General features: G+C 43.7%; 1 protein-coding gene across 2 annotated transcripts in view; it reads right to left on the reverse strand.

The window, feature by feature from the left end:
- Positions 1-16,064, reverse strand: part of LOXHD1 (lipoxygenase homology PLAT domains 1) — a 1,234,736-nt gene that overhangs the window by 643,202 nt on the left and 575,470 nt on the right. For both annotated transcript variants that reach the window (XM_069626921.1, XM_069626920.1), the window contains one exon: positions 13,333-13,517. In XM_069626921.1, coding sequence (XP_069483022.1) covers positions 13,333-13,517 — 185 coding nt within the window. The remainder of the gene's footprint in view (positions 1-13,332; positions 13,518-16,064) is intronic.

Genomic DNA, 16,064 nt, shown 5'->3' on the forward strand with positions numbered 1-16,064 from the left:
AGCTTGTGTCCCTTGGCTGCAGGGCTGGTTGGATCACTCTGTGGGTGGACCTGGTTCATGGGCCATGGGTTTTAGTTTCCATGACATTCTGAGAGGGTTTCACTCACAGTCCAGTTATTTACAGCCTCTACAAAGAACTAAGTCAACATTTCAAAATCTTGGGGCAAGCGTCAGTATTTCATTCTCATGGTTGGGAGTCTCAGACTTAGACCGTTAACATCTGGATAATGGAAAAGTGGCTGTGTAATATTAAGTACTGCCATAGTACTGCTGTTTTAGATACACAGCTTCAATCTTTGCCACCGACAGGGTCTGTTGGAGTCATCTGAAACTAAACAGGTTTCTGGGACAGATTTAGCATCAGAGGTAAGAATGTCTTTAGGTGTTAATTCACATTTACTGAGGTATACTGTGTCCTTGTTTCTTTGCAGGCTTGATAAGGGTCTTGTGCTACCGCTTCAGGATCTCACAACATCCCCTGAAGGTTGCCTGAATTCTCAACTTGTCACCTTTCTCAGATACAGGGCCCCTTCACTGGATGAGCAGCGGAGAGTACAACACTTGGAACTAAATCGCATCCGGTTTCTAAGTCGGATGAAGTGAGCAAAGAGACTATCTCATAGACTGCCATGTAGCAAGTACAATCCGCCAGGGTATCAGGCTGTACTTTGCCATTAGAGCACTTTGTAGTAATGTTGAAAGTACTTCTGAAATATTCTGCATCATATCTTCGAGTCAACTGTTTATGGGTAGTTATTGCTAGGGTAAGGGTAGCCAAACTCAAACAGTGTTTCCTCTAGTCTATCATTCTGGTCACCTCATTTAAACTTTGCAGGCCTGTCAGGAGTGAACAAGTCCAGGGTGAGGGGTTACTCCAACTTTCCGAGAAGTACAGCTGTACTAGTCAGAGTTAACCCTTCCTCGTTTCATATCTGCAAACCCAAGGCAGCCCAGGCATGACCACCTATGTTCAAATCTATATTCCACATATACGTGACCCCAATATTGGATTTTCAGAAGGATGGCGTGGAGGTGCATACCTGAGCTACGGTCATGCTGTACTCCCTGGGAAATATAAAACTTTCAGCAGCTATTGGACACCTTACAGGCAGCCAGACATGTTAATTCACCTGGGGAAAACACGGATGTATATGGTTTGAGTTGATTTGAGAAATGTATACAGCATGACCAAGCAGAACAAAGCTACATCTAGTGCAGATTGTAGAAACAATAAAAAGCCTCCAAATAACCAGAGACAAAAATCAATAAAAAAGAAAGGACTTCAGGGCTTTCTAAAATGTTAAATGGGAGGGAGGTTCTGATTGTACACCTGCCACAAATGTGTATCTTCCCATAGTCTTCCATCTAGTTTTGGTGTCCTTATTAACCCATTAATGCAAAGCAACAAGTGCCAATTGGCAAGCCCCACACTCTGGAACCTCCTCCGTGTCAGCACAGACTGATCACTTCCACATTTCAGGAATGGGCTCAAAACCCTCCTTATTTATTCATTCAGTTGTTTTTTTATAACACGCCTAATACCATAACTGAGTTTGGTTTCTAAGCGCACATCCGGGATTCAAACCTATGTTGCTTTGCGTGGTCTTGCTTCCAAGACCAGCACGTTGCCCCTGTGCTAGCCTCTGTCCTCTTAAGGGAACGACTCCTGCCTAACACCTAGGACCCCACACCCTACATTCCCCACCTAACCTGAGAATGGGTGACAGTCTTCTCCCCCGTTTACTTTCCCGGGTGCTTGTAGATCCCTTGCTGCAAAGTTTCCCACCCTCACTCTCCCCCGTTGTTAGTTTCCCGATCCCTTGTATTGATCCATTTCACCTGCTTCCCTTGACACGTACTTCCCCTATGACTTGTAAAGCATTCTGTTTCTTCCATTAGATAGGTCTGCACTCAGTAAATACACAAATAATAAAACAATGTGGCACCCAGTGGAGGGCTTGACAAACACTAGAAAGACAGGGAATCTTGGAGAGCCCATACATTAGATGAACTCCAGCATTTTGAATAAATGTCACCTATTGAGTTGGTACTGTGAGGTATCCTGGGGAGTCATCACTAAACCCCAGCCTAAAGTCCCCATCCATGTGGCCAGGTGAAGGCAACTGCTACTTGATCCTAACCCTGGGGATAGTAACATGATGGAGGATCATATAGGAGGAAATGGCTGTCAAGGGGATGTGGTGACTCCGCTAGGAGAGACGCGGTGCAGTATTCATCCTCTTTTGAGGATGAGGTTCCAATAATACCCAAATATGTAATGGCATGCTGTCAATGTACGATTCCTTCTCCCAGAACTACCCAAAGCACAGGCTATGAAACTTCTGATAAACAGCATGAAACCTGTTAAATTGGGGTTCAGAAAGTAAATATCACAACCTTCAATTGTTATGATTCTGCCCTATATAGAGGTCAAAAACACAAGCGTAAATCACCACCTCTTTTAACAACTTCCCATAAGCTTGACAACGCTCAGTTCACAAATCAGTTTCAGTTAACTAATTATAAAAATACCAAAAACATTATGGACTTCAAGTCCCATAATGCCTGTGGTACTGGGACGAGGAAGTTGATGAAGCATAATAAGAGGTCTAGTTTTTTGGGTAAGAAACACCGGAGCAGGACACCTTGTTTACCGCTATGGTGTAGAAGTAGACCCAGAGGTCACACAGAGCTGTCAGGGCTCCTCTAAAGGAATGTGCTTACCGCAACAGTCAGAATGGAGATGACAGAAACAGAGAGACATGAGGAGATTCGCAGCAGCACCCGCGAGTCAAGAGGAGATGCGAAGGAAGACCAGTGAGTTGGCCCGAAACAGGGGAAAAATACAGATAAGTAACATTAATGGTTTTGAATATCGAAAGAATGAAAAGAAGCAGCCAGGACGCATCTCTCCTGATAAGGGATACCAATTGGGAGATAATTGTAACCTGTATTGGCAAGGACACAGAAGAGTGACACAAAGGAAGCAAGGGCATAACTCTCCCCATAATGGATATCAATTGGGGGATAGTTGTAATCTGCATTGCTAGAAGCCAAGAGATTGCATAAGAGTAATACAAAGGCTGCAGCAGCACAAACCTCCTTATATGTGAAGGGGAGAAAACTGTAACCTACATTGCCTACAGCCAAAAGGCAATAACAAAATAATACCCAGACGGCAAAGGCACAACTTGCCTTTTATGGAATGCCAAACTGGGAAGAGCTGTAATCCACATTGTCAAGAGAATATAAAGAGAAGCAGTTATTGTTCAAACCTCCTCACATCCTCACATCGGGTACTGGGGAATGGAGTCCAACTCTGGTCACAACGAGTACTTTCTAAAACCTTTGATATTGATTGATATAATATATTGTGGAAGTGAAGACAGATAAAATATTCCTTGTATATTTATGTTGTGTCTATTAGTGCCTTTGTGTCCGTCTTGCATTTCTGACCCATCACAGTACTCAGGGATTCCAAAATATAATGCATTAGGGTAGCCTAGTTTGGAGTTAATCGACGTTCCAAAAACATGTATCAGACTCAGTTTGAGGTAGGTTTTGATCAATCTTTCAAAGTTGTTGAGGTTTAACAAAATTTACTTTTCACAATCTCCCCTAACTGATGGTTGAAACTAAGGTCGCCTTCCCAATGGATACCAATGTTTTTCACAGAGTCAACGCATCCAGTGCCGAATCCTAGAAGAGCGGTGGGAGTTTGTCCACAGCAACGGAACGTCAATTTTGGAGAGGTGTATTTGTAGTCAATTATGCAATATATATTCATATTCCTCTTGAAGACAGTCCATCAAATAAGAGACAGATATTTAATATAAACCTATGTATCGGCCACATAGGAATGATACTGTACCTCAAACTTTTCAAAAGGAGCAAAAAGAAGACATATACAAAGGATAAATAAAAGTGAGGACATGAGAGAGCCATGTGGAACCCCATAATTGACAGGGACAGAGTTGGATGAAAGACATCCCCGTTTTATCCTCTGTAGTCTATCAAATCTAAAGGACTGAAACCATGCAAGAGCCTTCTCAGAAGCCTCCGTTATATCGATCGTTCAAGAGATGAAGAACTCATGATCCGCAGTATAAGTGTCTGCAGAGAGGTCAAACATCACCCCCAGTGAGAGGTACTCCTCGGGAGCATTTAGAAGGATGTCATCCCAGGCATTGATCAGGGCAGACTTGGACAAATGCATATGGTGTAAAACAAATTGCAAGCAATGTAGTACCTGTTGGTTTTCAACATGCAATTGGAGATGGGCAGCCACGATCTTTTCCAACATGTTCAAAGAATACAAACAGTTGTGCAATGCCAAACACACTCATACATACATACAAAAATCCAGAGAACGATGGCTACTTCATCTGATTGAAGATCTCTGTGGGCCAATGTCATGGCTCTACCCATCTCCACATTCCAGCCATGTGCATATGTTCACGCGGTGCATATACCCATTGAAAAGAAACAGGTAGATTATGCAGGACAGATAGCAAAATCTAAACCGCATGTGGAATAGTACAGATGTCTCCTGCCATAGAAGTGGGGTGTGTGGGGGCGGCGATCGGGTAAGAGCATAGACCCTATTCCCCTGTTGCTGGTGTGAGCATCCAGAGCTCAGGAATGCAGCCATCATAAAACATGATGGGGAGAGAAAGAGGCGAATGGTGAAGGATGTTTTCTGCAAAAATGCAGCCAGTTTCCCTTCACAGGGAAAGGGGCAGAGAAAATGCTAGGTCACATGTTAAAATGGGGTGAGACACCTAGGGGTATGAGGAGAAAAGGGGTGAACATTGTGCAGTGGAAAGGAATGCAGTGGGAAGGTGCCCTTCTGGTGTAAGCATAAAAGGAATGATAAGGTGGATAATACAAACATATAATAGCTGTAGCCCAGAGGAATGATTGCAAACAAATATGAAAGAGAACAAGAAAGGAAACTAAATGAGAAAAAATAGATGAAAGAATGAGCCATGCAAGAATTGGAAATGTGAGGGCTAAATAACAGATTGGATGGGACCATTAGTATGGAAAAAAGGTACAAAAAAATGTGATCTATGGAAATGGCTGTGGTGGGGGGGTTTATCAGGTGTTATGAGTGCGTAGAAATTGCTGAGGCTGGGGTGGGAGTATGTTTGCTGTACGAAATTGTTTAATGGTCCTTAGAGAGATTGTCAGAGTTAAAGAAAATCAATGCAGCCACTGACCCTATCATAGCCCCCCAATATGCAACATCCGTGGGAGATAGCACGGGATGTTGACAATTGTGGCCTTACACCTCTATTTTGCCTGGTGATGCCAAACTACTAAAAGCTTACAACAGAGCTATAACCCAAACAAAAGGCTTAGCTATATATGTCCACTGCAAAACACTGCTTGGGGACTACCCCAGCCAATCAGAGCTCTTTTGTTATTTGGCGATTATCTTGGATGTATCATTAATTCATCGTTTGAAAATGTGAGGGTGGCCCAAACTCTCAGAGAAGCTGTGGTGGTGGCCATATGAAACAAAACACTGGTCGAGCTCTCCGGCCCTGACACATACAAGCCTTTATTGGACTAATGTAACAGTGACATCAATTGCATGGTATGCAGAGTTATGTAATATACACAGTGAAGGGGGGGTCATCGGAGGTCTCATTGTCTACTGGGTATGCAGAGGTATGCACTATACATAGTGAAGGCGGTGGCTGGAGGTCTCAAATCCCACTGGGTATGCAGATCTATGCAATATACATAGTGAAGGGGGGTCATTGGAGGTCCCAATTCCCACTGCGTATGCAGAGCTATGCAATATACACAGTGAAGGGGGTCGTTGGGGGTCTCATTTCCCACTGGGTATGCAGAACTATGCATTATACACATTGAATGGGGATGGCTGGAGATCTCAATTCCTACTGGGTATGCAGAGCTATGCAATATACACATTGAATGGGGATGGCTGGAGATCTCAATTCCTACTGGGTATGCAGAGCTATGCAATATACACAGTGAAGGGGGGTAATTGGAGGTCTCAATTCCCACTGGGCATGTAGAGCTATGCAATATACACAATCAAAGGGGGCCATTGGTGGTCGCAATAATTAATTACACTTTAATTACACATTAATGAAGGCATAGCTATAGCACCATGGGGTAACGCGATGTACAATCGTCACAAATGAGACAGAAATAGGGTATGTGAGAAAAGGGCCTCCGAAAAGGCCATGCCTTTGTCTATCTTCTGCAAAACTATGGTAGAGGCAAGTAAGTGCTCCGCTGTTCCAGAGGGATGCTGCCAAACAAGGCTCTTACATCATACATGAGCTATATAATCCCAGGAAACAGTTGATGTCCAGATTACAGTGGATTCGAGGGAATTGGGTAGCCAGAAGGTGGGGAGATATGAGAGGAGTTGTACAGACAATTTACCTCACAGCTTTAGATGTCAATGTTAAGATTATGTCGGGTTCATAAAAACAATTTGCAGCTGTAAAGGCAGGTCACGTGCTCCCTCTGTACCAATTTTCACATGGCTGCCATTTTATACATCACTGTGTACCATCAGAATTTTAAATGCATCTACAGATGTCTCGCTCGCATCCTGCATTGCTCTGATTGGCTCTTGCAGTAGGAAACAGATGGTAACATCCTCAGTAGGGAACACAGTGTTATCGCTGTACAGGGGCCCAGGCTGGAGCAGGCTTTTCTACTGTGAACGCAGGGAAGCCATGTTGCAAAGCATCTTTTTCTTTGCAGCAATAGGTTTATATTTACATTGGTGGCGTCTGTCTTCACAGCCACAGACTCACCACAGGGATATTTCCTGTGTACGGGTCTTGATCCCAAAGCAATTAATAGCTGCGTTGTCCAACTCCAGGCCTCGAGGGCTGGAACCATGTCGGATTTTCTGGATACCCCTTATTAATGTTCATGAGATGAATTTGCATACAATGATTCTAAATGTAAGCACATTTTGTTCCCATTAATATTATTGAGGGATATCCTGAAAACCCATCAGGATTCCGGCCCTTGCGGCCCAGAGTTGGACAACCCTGATATTAAGGCTTCGATCCTAAGGCCCGAGGTTCATGCCCTCGTCTATGAATGCACATATAATTGATAGGCTCTAATACATAGAGCAGTGTCTGAATGGCCAGAAGTCACAAGTCCTACGCACGCCACCCACCAAAGTCTGAGAGCCTGGGCAGCTCTCCTGCTTAGCAATGCAAAGGCTCAAGGAATCATTTGTTATGGCAATTTACCTTTCTCTCTTTAGATTAACACAATCACCCAAAGTATGCATGGCCACCTCCATTTCTTTAAAAAGACCCTATCTTTTCTGTAGCTGTGACAACGAGGAGAAGTACCCAGAGCACTGCTGGTGGCTCACTGGGATTATTGTATTGGGCTATAAACAATTAACCAACTCCAATTTGTCCAATGTAAGGCAGCAAGAATAGACCGAATGGAGGGCCAATGGCCCGCATGAGACCAGCTTCCGCGTTCCTACGCCAGCTCCCAGTGGTGCCCTGAACCGTACTCCCTCCCCAGCTATGTAAAGGAAACCATGGTGCGCCAATGAAGCATGCAGATGTTAAAGGAAGCTTTCCTCTCAGCACTCACACCACTGGAACATCCTCACTCACCTTACTGCGAGTGGAGGAAAAGTACAAGCAATTTCAGGAAGCCCCAAAACTGCGCTCTTCAAGCAAGCCTTCCCTGATTAAATGACAAACTAGACTTGCCAACCCAAAACTGGCATGTGGGTCCCGCTTGCCGAATGCGTGACCCCAGTGGGCTGTGCATGGCAGTAGGTCGATTGAAGGAGACTCAACTACCAGCCTGAGCGCTCCCAAGGTCTATTAAAATCTTGAGACTGCCACCCTTTGCGCCTTGATCATCTATGAAACATGGGCTGTACTAAGAACCTGGAATTCGGCCTGGTTGCTTTGCATGGGCCTAACTTCTTCCACCCCACTTCCCTGCCTCCCATATGAGATGGCGCTCGCCTTCTACTGCCTCCAGGTGCGCTGACTCAACTCTCTCGTCCAGCGTGTCTCCAACAGCACATTAGAACTATGATAAAGGTCACCCAGGTCTTTACCAGAATGTATAACTCATAGTCAGAGGCAGCGGTGCTCTATACAGACACAGGTGGCTTCTAATAGCCCTAAATTGCTTGGCCACTCCAGGCCTCGTGGGCCGGATCCACTCTTAAGGGGTTAATATTTATGAGCAATTTTGCATACAATAATTTCCTTGTGAATATTAATGAGGGATATGCTGAAAACACATCAGGATTCCGGCCATCGAGGCCCAGAGTTGGACAACCCATACTTCCAAATGATGACTGTGAATTTTGTTAAATTAAATATTTGTCATTTTATAGCATGTAGTTCCTGCACCCTTTGAGTACACTAACAATAAAACACTGGTGTAACTTCCCACCCAAAAACAATTCTGTGGAATGAATATTTTGAACAGTAGCTACCTAGTCACTATTCTCTTATATTGACTATAAAATGGCAGGCTGATTGAATAAACGCAGAAATACATTTTGATTAGGTTGTATGCCTCTTAGAGTGGGGGGATCCACACCTCTTGCTCCAGAATTGAAAAGAACTTGAACACCTGTCTCTGTAAATGTTCTTTTTGCGGTGGCCCCATAGCCCAAACAAGATCTTTCATCTCCTCCATCTGCAGCTCACAGCAAACGAAGACCGCACTACGCGAAGGAGTCAGTGGTTCAGCGGCCTGCAATCTGCCATGTGCAGGCATATCACCGCGCCGATGTGGAGGGCTCTTGCTGCCGACTCCAAGCACTTTCAGACCCATTGGGTGGCAACTCGACATGATCAAGGTGCTAACCAGGACTATGCTTCGTCTTCAGTGGCCGAACTGGGTGGGATCCGTTGGGCGCGGTGCTCCTCTACTATTTTTAATTAAGTTTTACTGTTCCTATACTTTCTTTTTTTTTTTTAAATGAACTGTTCGAAAGTGAGTTCGTTTCAAAATAAAAGTGTAGGGAGAAGTTGAACCTTGCACTTTGAGTGCACTGCATTGAATGTTCCCTTAACCAGCAGGTGCATGTGTTTGGGGGTTTGTATAGTACGTTGGAGTCGGGCGTGGTGATAGGGTTTGTGGGGAGTGGGGGCAGGGTAGTAGGGAAGAGGGTTCCACTAGTTCTTTTCGTACACTTCGACCACTTTTCGTGGACACTGTGGACGGTTCCATGAATCTGCTACCCCGTTTCACCGACTCCTGTGTGCTTATGCGCTTGCATCATGAAACTGTCCCTCGATCCCGCCTTTTTTCTTCTGAAATGTCCTCTACTCCAACTGTATTACCCTTCCTCGTTATGAGCTTCAAGGCGATTTCTGCGAGTTGGTGAATTGCAAACACACAAATACAATAAAAAAAAGACATTTCAAAAACGGCAAATGCTCCAAAGTTTGTCAGCTTTGAGTGATTACAAAGATTGTCGGAAACAGACAAAATGGGAATATTTTCGAGGTTCCAGAACCAAACTCATCATTGTTTTGGGAGAAAATGTTTGTGTGGGAGAGGTTGCACTGTGGTGTGAGACCTGTGCTTTAGAAAGGCGGCCTTGGCTGGCCACCATGGCTGCGCCTGTATTGATTTGCAAGAAGGAATACATTTTTCTTGCATTTGTATGTGGTCTTTGGCCAAGGAGAGGGAGTAGAGAACTTGACAGGCAGGTGAGAGAAGCGTTGCCAGGCAGGCAGGCATTGTGGTACCGTGGCCCTCATCATGAGGCTGCAGGCAACGGTAAAAACAGGCAGCATGGCAAATGCCACCTGGTTTCAATTCCCACGTATTATGGGCTTGGAGGTAGCTTCCTCGCGCTCGGGAATGCCACATGTGGTAAATACAGCCTAATTACGCAGTTGAATACCTCCACACATATCTGCCATTGCTTACCTCCACCCAAAAGCTGGAATAAAATAAGTTCACTTCTGTGAAGGCACGAATAAACATTATGCAAATATGCACACCTGGAGAAGGATGTGCCACACGACAACTTACACGCCTGGATGTGAAATATACATACAGATGGCTGGTTGCAATTCATTGGCTTAGATGTGCAATGAATGGCAATGTGACAATTTGCATACATGTATAAAATGAACACAATCCATGTCTGTCTATTGTGCTGTACTGCCGGCTGAGTCATTATTGCTATAGTGACAAGAGGTGGTTTTACTGCTATACCACCATATGAGTTTGATGCCTGCTGTAAAATGTGATTGGGCCCTTATTGCTTTGCTGTTTTAAGAGGCTATTTATGACTGTAACGCCTTAGAGGAGGAATCTTTGCTATTGTGTCCGAAGGGATCAGATCCGACAGGATGCTCGCTTGCAGGTGATATGGATTATCATGGCGAACACAGCCTAAGAGATTGTTATTGCTAATGTTGCCTCTCCGGTACCGTAAACACCTCAAAACCTTTCTCTTTGCTTCTGCTTTCTCCCCTCCTCTCACCTGCCGACCTCCTGACTGTAACCGGATCTGGGGACTGTTTCTGTATCCCTACAGTCACCCTTCCAGTACTTGACATCTGCTGTCCGCACTTCCCCACACTTACCACTTGCTGGACGTTACATTTACCTATTGTTATGTATCTATTCCCATATACTGCACTGTCCTTTCCCCCCTTCCCATCCACTTGCGCGATCTGAATGACACCGGGCCTAGTAGGATCGTTGTCTGTCCTTCCCTCTGTTTCCCCTCCCTTGCCTCGTCACACTTTGAAACACTTGTGTATAGGTGCGTTATAAATGCCTTATCATATCATGTCATATCATACCCAAGGGTAAATATGTCTACCACTGGTTAGTGCGTGATTACTGTTTATATGGTGAGGATAGCTCACTGATAACTAATGAATTACATTATTAGCGCGTCCGGGGGCAACTATATCTTAATATTGCCTGATGGTGATCATTGCCATACTGACTGAGGATGATTATTGCTGCCACAATGTTTAAATGGACACAATCCTGCCACTGGGGTTTGGGACCCTTAGACTCAACCCAATTGTCCTTTAATATAGAGGGTCTGCGCCATTGACATGGATATATGGAAGAAGAATCCAGCTACAAGAATCTTCAAGACGACCTAATGACATAACTCCGGCGGGAAACCAGAACCAGCTCCTGCATCCCAGCTCTTGGTAGGCTCGGCTAGGATCCCTCATGCCCTTACCGCATGGCCCAGCTAGGCCAAAAAGGTAAGAGAAAGGCATCATAAAAACTGAACAGATCAATAGCTGGCATAGCTGCATAAATGTAGTTGCGCCTGTCGGCCAAACGACGGTATACGCACCGGTTCCAAAGCCAAGATAGAGGCTGCTTTCATGTGTAAGCCCCGCACCGAGCACCCAGCTTGCTTCCAGAATGCCTGGGTACCTGCTCTCCGCTGTTGGGGTTTGCCTGCACCTCGTCGGGCATCACAATCGCTGTGGTCTGGTCTTCATTGGGCCAGAAGGCATGTGAAGTGCCTCAGCCCCATTCAGCAATTCTTCGTGGTGGCTCCGCTACTCCACCATCCACAAAGCATATCCCCAGCTGAGTCTCGCGAGGCAGATTCCACAGGGACCTATGGAACAAGACTGTGCCCGTCTCCGACCCTGAATGATTGGAGTGTTTGATAGCTCCGAAACGAGAACAGCTGACGGGTCTGGACCTTCAGGCACCGAACCAATCATTTGACAGCAGGGACTTGAGTCTCATCAGGAAGTCCCGACAGTGGGGTACCATCCACATCATGCTATTTCTGACCACACCTCAGCTTCTTCATGAACCCGGTCCTGACTTTCCAATCCAGTTCCTGATGGCAGAAAATGAAGACTGGACTATAAGGTGCCAAGCATCTCCTGTCTCAAGATAACTAAATATCACGCATGCGTTCCTCAATTGACTCCAACGTTAATCCAACTCAGCTAAAGGCCACCTCCTGCTGAAACAATTCTCAAACATGTGGCTTGATACTTGAAAATAAAGGTGTACCACTATTTTGGTTAGACCACAGAAAGTATGATGTCCATAGGGGTCCGCTGTAACCACCTATAGATAATGCAGAGCCTATGTGAGCCCCTATCGATGATAATTCCACATTTTGCTTTAACCTAGCATATTTATCACTCTTGAGTGATTCCATGCATTGATTTGGGATTTTCACAAACTCTAGGAACAAAATCTATCTACATGTGAGATATAAAGTACTTAAAAGCCTCTGACTGGTCAGCCCTTTTTTATAGCAACCAGCCACGCGTCGGAGAGCATACCCCGGCCAGTAACGGCCTGCCAACCTAAGCCTAGGTAGGTCCCATCAGCAGGGCTCTGGGCCATTACCAGCCCAGGCACAGCCCCCGACAAGTGTGTGATAGCTATTTGCACCCCGGGGCCTCAGGTGGATGATGTAACATGGGTGGTACACTGGCAGTTCACACCTGCATTTCAAGCTTCATAATTGGCTGAGCGCCCTTCCCTGTGCTCACATATGTCAAAAATGGTTACACAGGTTTTTGTTCCACCACCACTACTACTAGGAAGGCTTATGAAGTCCCAATTAATTGTCATCATAGATATTTATTTTGGGGAATAAATCCTTTAAACCAGTCCAATAATATATAATTATGCAATTATTTAATAAAATACACTAAAAAGGACAAATCAGCATTAAAATCAAACAATTACACTTAAAACATCAGTTTAGTCCTAATTCTCATGGCTGCAAACAAATACTTCTCACGGACCCAACAAACTCTAAGATCATGGGTCATCATGACAACCATACAAGTAGCCTCACAATGATAGAATCCAAGGCCTTTTAATAGAGGGATTAATGAAACATTCTAGGGAATTTCATAATGAGGACAAAAAATAGTGCATGTTCCTCAATCAAGAAAAGGGTTCACAGGAGCAATCTCAAGCATTTAAGAAAGCCTAGCCCCCCTCCGCCCCCGTATTGGTTGCTGAAGGCACTAGTTGCCTATACTGGCAGCCAAGTCAACAGGGTAACTTAGACACTGCGGATAAACTCCTGACAGCCCCATTGTTTTTGCTCCTGCTTTTTAAACATATGCACATCTAAAGACCATCAAAATACTACCACAAGATCATCCATCCAAAATATATACATTTCTTTAGTAACCTAAAGGTCCTATGATTTCACCAAGAAACAACGCATGGCAAATCTGCATATCCTTTCTCAAAATGGCGTAGGACGTAACTTAAAATGCATGTTGGTAGACTGCGGCCGACTTCCATGGAATATAAAGCATATGATACACCCATGCACACGGGACTTACCTTTGGGTACGTCCATGGGATTGAGGCTGCCAAGAAGATCGCGTACAAAAAGTCCATCGCCTTCTTCCTTGCTCAGCCAATTGTTGCAGGAGAAGTAGAAGCGGAGGTGGGGTCTGTTCATGTCGGTCACGACCACTCGATCCAGGAACCAGCTTGCGTTCAGCCCTGTGTTATCATGCTCAATTCTAGACAAAAGACCATACGGTAAACACCAAAGCCTCTTCCAAGTACATCAAAACATACATACATCAAAACAGACGGAGTCACCAACAATCGAGGAAGCTGCAACACTGCAGAGCCACACCTGATATCAATTGGTTAATTTCTCCAAACAACCAGAAACAAAAGACATGAAGGGCATTTCTGAGTACAGAGATCATGACTTATTTTTTAGATAACATGACATTGTAGGACAAGTAAAACTAAGCATCTGGAGGCCTGTGCCATTGCTAAAGGTTGACATTGCTTCAGAAAAACCTTTGTAGATTTGTATTTGCTTAAGAGATACATAGATTGCAAATTGGTTTTCATTGCTATAGTTTGTCATTGCTATAGTTGGTTTATAACCAAAATGTCTTCAAAAACTCTCTCCAATTTCTTAGATGGGAACAAAGGTTAAAGACATTTTACAAAGATACATTTCTTACGAATGTGTTTAGTTTTGAAAATCTAGCTAATACTACTAATAACAATACTTACATAATAACGTGCCTGTATTGTATTCAATATAGACAACGTTATTGTTATTGTAGGAACATAGCTTGAGAGCAGCAGTGTGCTGTACAGGCTGTGGGAAGCCAGGGTTTGGACGTGCGAATTTGAATATTAGTGCAGTACTGAGAATTGCTGCTTGTGTATCTATTGGGATTAGCTACGTTTTGGGAGATTTGTGAAACTGGAGAATTATGGGGGCATTCCGAGCCCATACCGGGATCAAGAGCTAGAGAGTGGGTGCGTAACAAGCATTTGTGGGTCCTCTCTTTGTGGATGATTCAATCTGGTTGGTTGATTTTCTGTGCTGGGGGATTGCGCCACTATATAGCAATTATTGCTCTCTGATAATTCACTGTCTGTAACGTAACGTTGTGGCCATGTTTGGGGGAGGAAGATCTGATAACGACCTGCCAGGCAGGCCTGAGTACCCTGAATGTGGTCATTAATGATTCTAGCACCTCCTGCAAACATCTGAAGAGCTAATGCCCATTTCATCATGTCAAATCGTCTTTGCAAGTTGTGCGTGTTGCTTTCCCATAAGAACTACAAACAAGATGGCCACCACTGGACATCATAAAGTGAGTAAGTCTGTTTACTATTGCCATGGTGTGCAGTGAGTAACTGAGAGGAGAAGCAAAGTGCAGAAGTGTAGAGGGCAGACGGGATAAGCAGGGGCTGGTGGGGGAGACTAAAAAGTGGGGGATTGATGTGGTTGAGGAACAGGATTGAGGGGGAATATATGGACAAGTCCTTGGCAGATTCGGCCAAAGTTCTTGGCCACTTTATTGTCTGGCAATACTCTAGCGGGTCCTAATCATCTTTTAATCACTTCCTGTAAAACAAACAAGAAAACAGATGTGTGTTCACGCGCCAACTAAAATACTCTTGTTAATTTAGTCGATCATCTTGAAAATACACTCTCTATGATCCACAGATTTGACTTCCCAATGTTCTAATTCTGTACTATTTATTGTCATAGAACTGTCCAAAAAATAAATTCAATGCAATGTTGTTGTATTATAATGAACCAACAAATACATCCTCTTATCTGCACCACTCTGGCGGGTCCTAATAATAGTTTAATCCCCTCCTGTAACCAATATTTGAACACTGCCAAAATATATGGTTGTAAATATCATGGCTGCAATAAACTTTTACACAAGCTAATGTAATTTCATTGTTGCCATTAGTGTCCACGAATACATATGTGAGGAATGCTACAATATAAACTTTTAGACAAGCTAATGTAATTTCATTGTTGCCATTCCTGTCCACGGATACATATGTGAGGAATGCTACAATATAAACTTTTACACAAGCTAATGTAATTTCATTGTTGCCATTAGTGTCCACGAATACATATGTGAGGAATGCTACAATATAAACTTTTACACAAGCTAATGTAATTTCATTGTTGCCATTCCTGTCCACGGATACATATTTGAGGAATGCTACAATATAAACTTTTAGACAAGCTAATGTAATTTCATTGTTGCCATTCCTGTCCACGGATACATATGTGAGGAATGCTACAATATAAACTTTTACACAAGCTAATGTAATTTCATTGTTGGCATTCCTGTCCACGGATACATATGTGAGGAATATATAAACTTTTACACAAGCTAATGTAATTTCATTGTTGGCATTCCTGTCCACGAATACATATTTGAGGAATGCTACAATATAAACTTTTACACAAGCTAATGTAATTTCATTGTTGGCATTCCTGTCCACGAATACATATTTGAGGAATGCTACAATATAAACCTTTACACAAGCTAATGTAATTTCATTGTTGCCATTCCTGTCCACGGATACATATGTGAGGAATGCTACAATATAAACTTTTACACAAGCTAATGTAATTTCATTGTTGCCATTCCTGTCCACGGATACATATGTGAGGAATGCTACTATATAAACTTTTACACAAGCTAATGTAATTTCATTGTTGGCATTCCTGTCCAAGGATACATATCTGAGGAATGCTACAATATAAACTTTTAGACAAGCTA

Source organism: Ambystoma mexicanum, chromosome 6p (genome assembly GCF_040938575.1).
Source record: "Ambystoma mexicanum isolate Mex_15411 chromosome 6p, UKY_AmexF1_1, whole genome shotgun sequence".
Lineage (NCBI taxonomy): Eukaryota > Metazoa > Chordata > Amphibia > Caudata > Ambystomatidae > Ambystoma > Ambystoma mexicanum.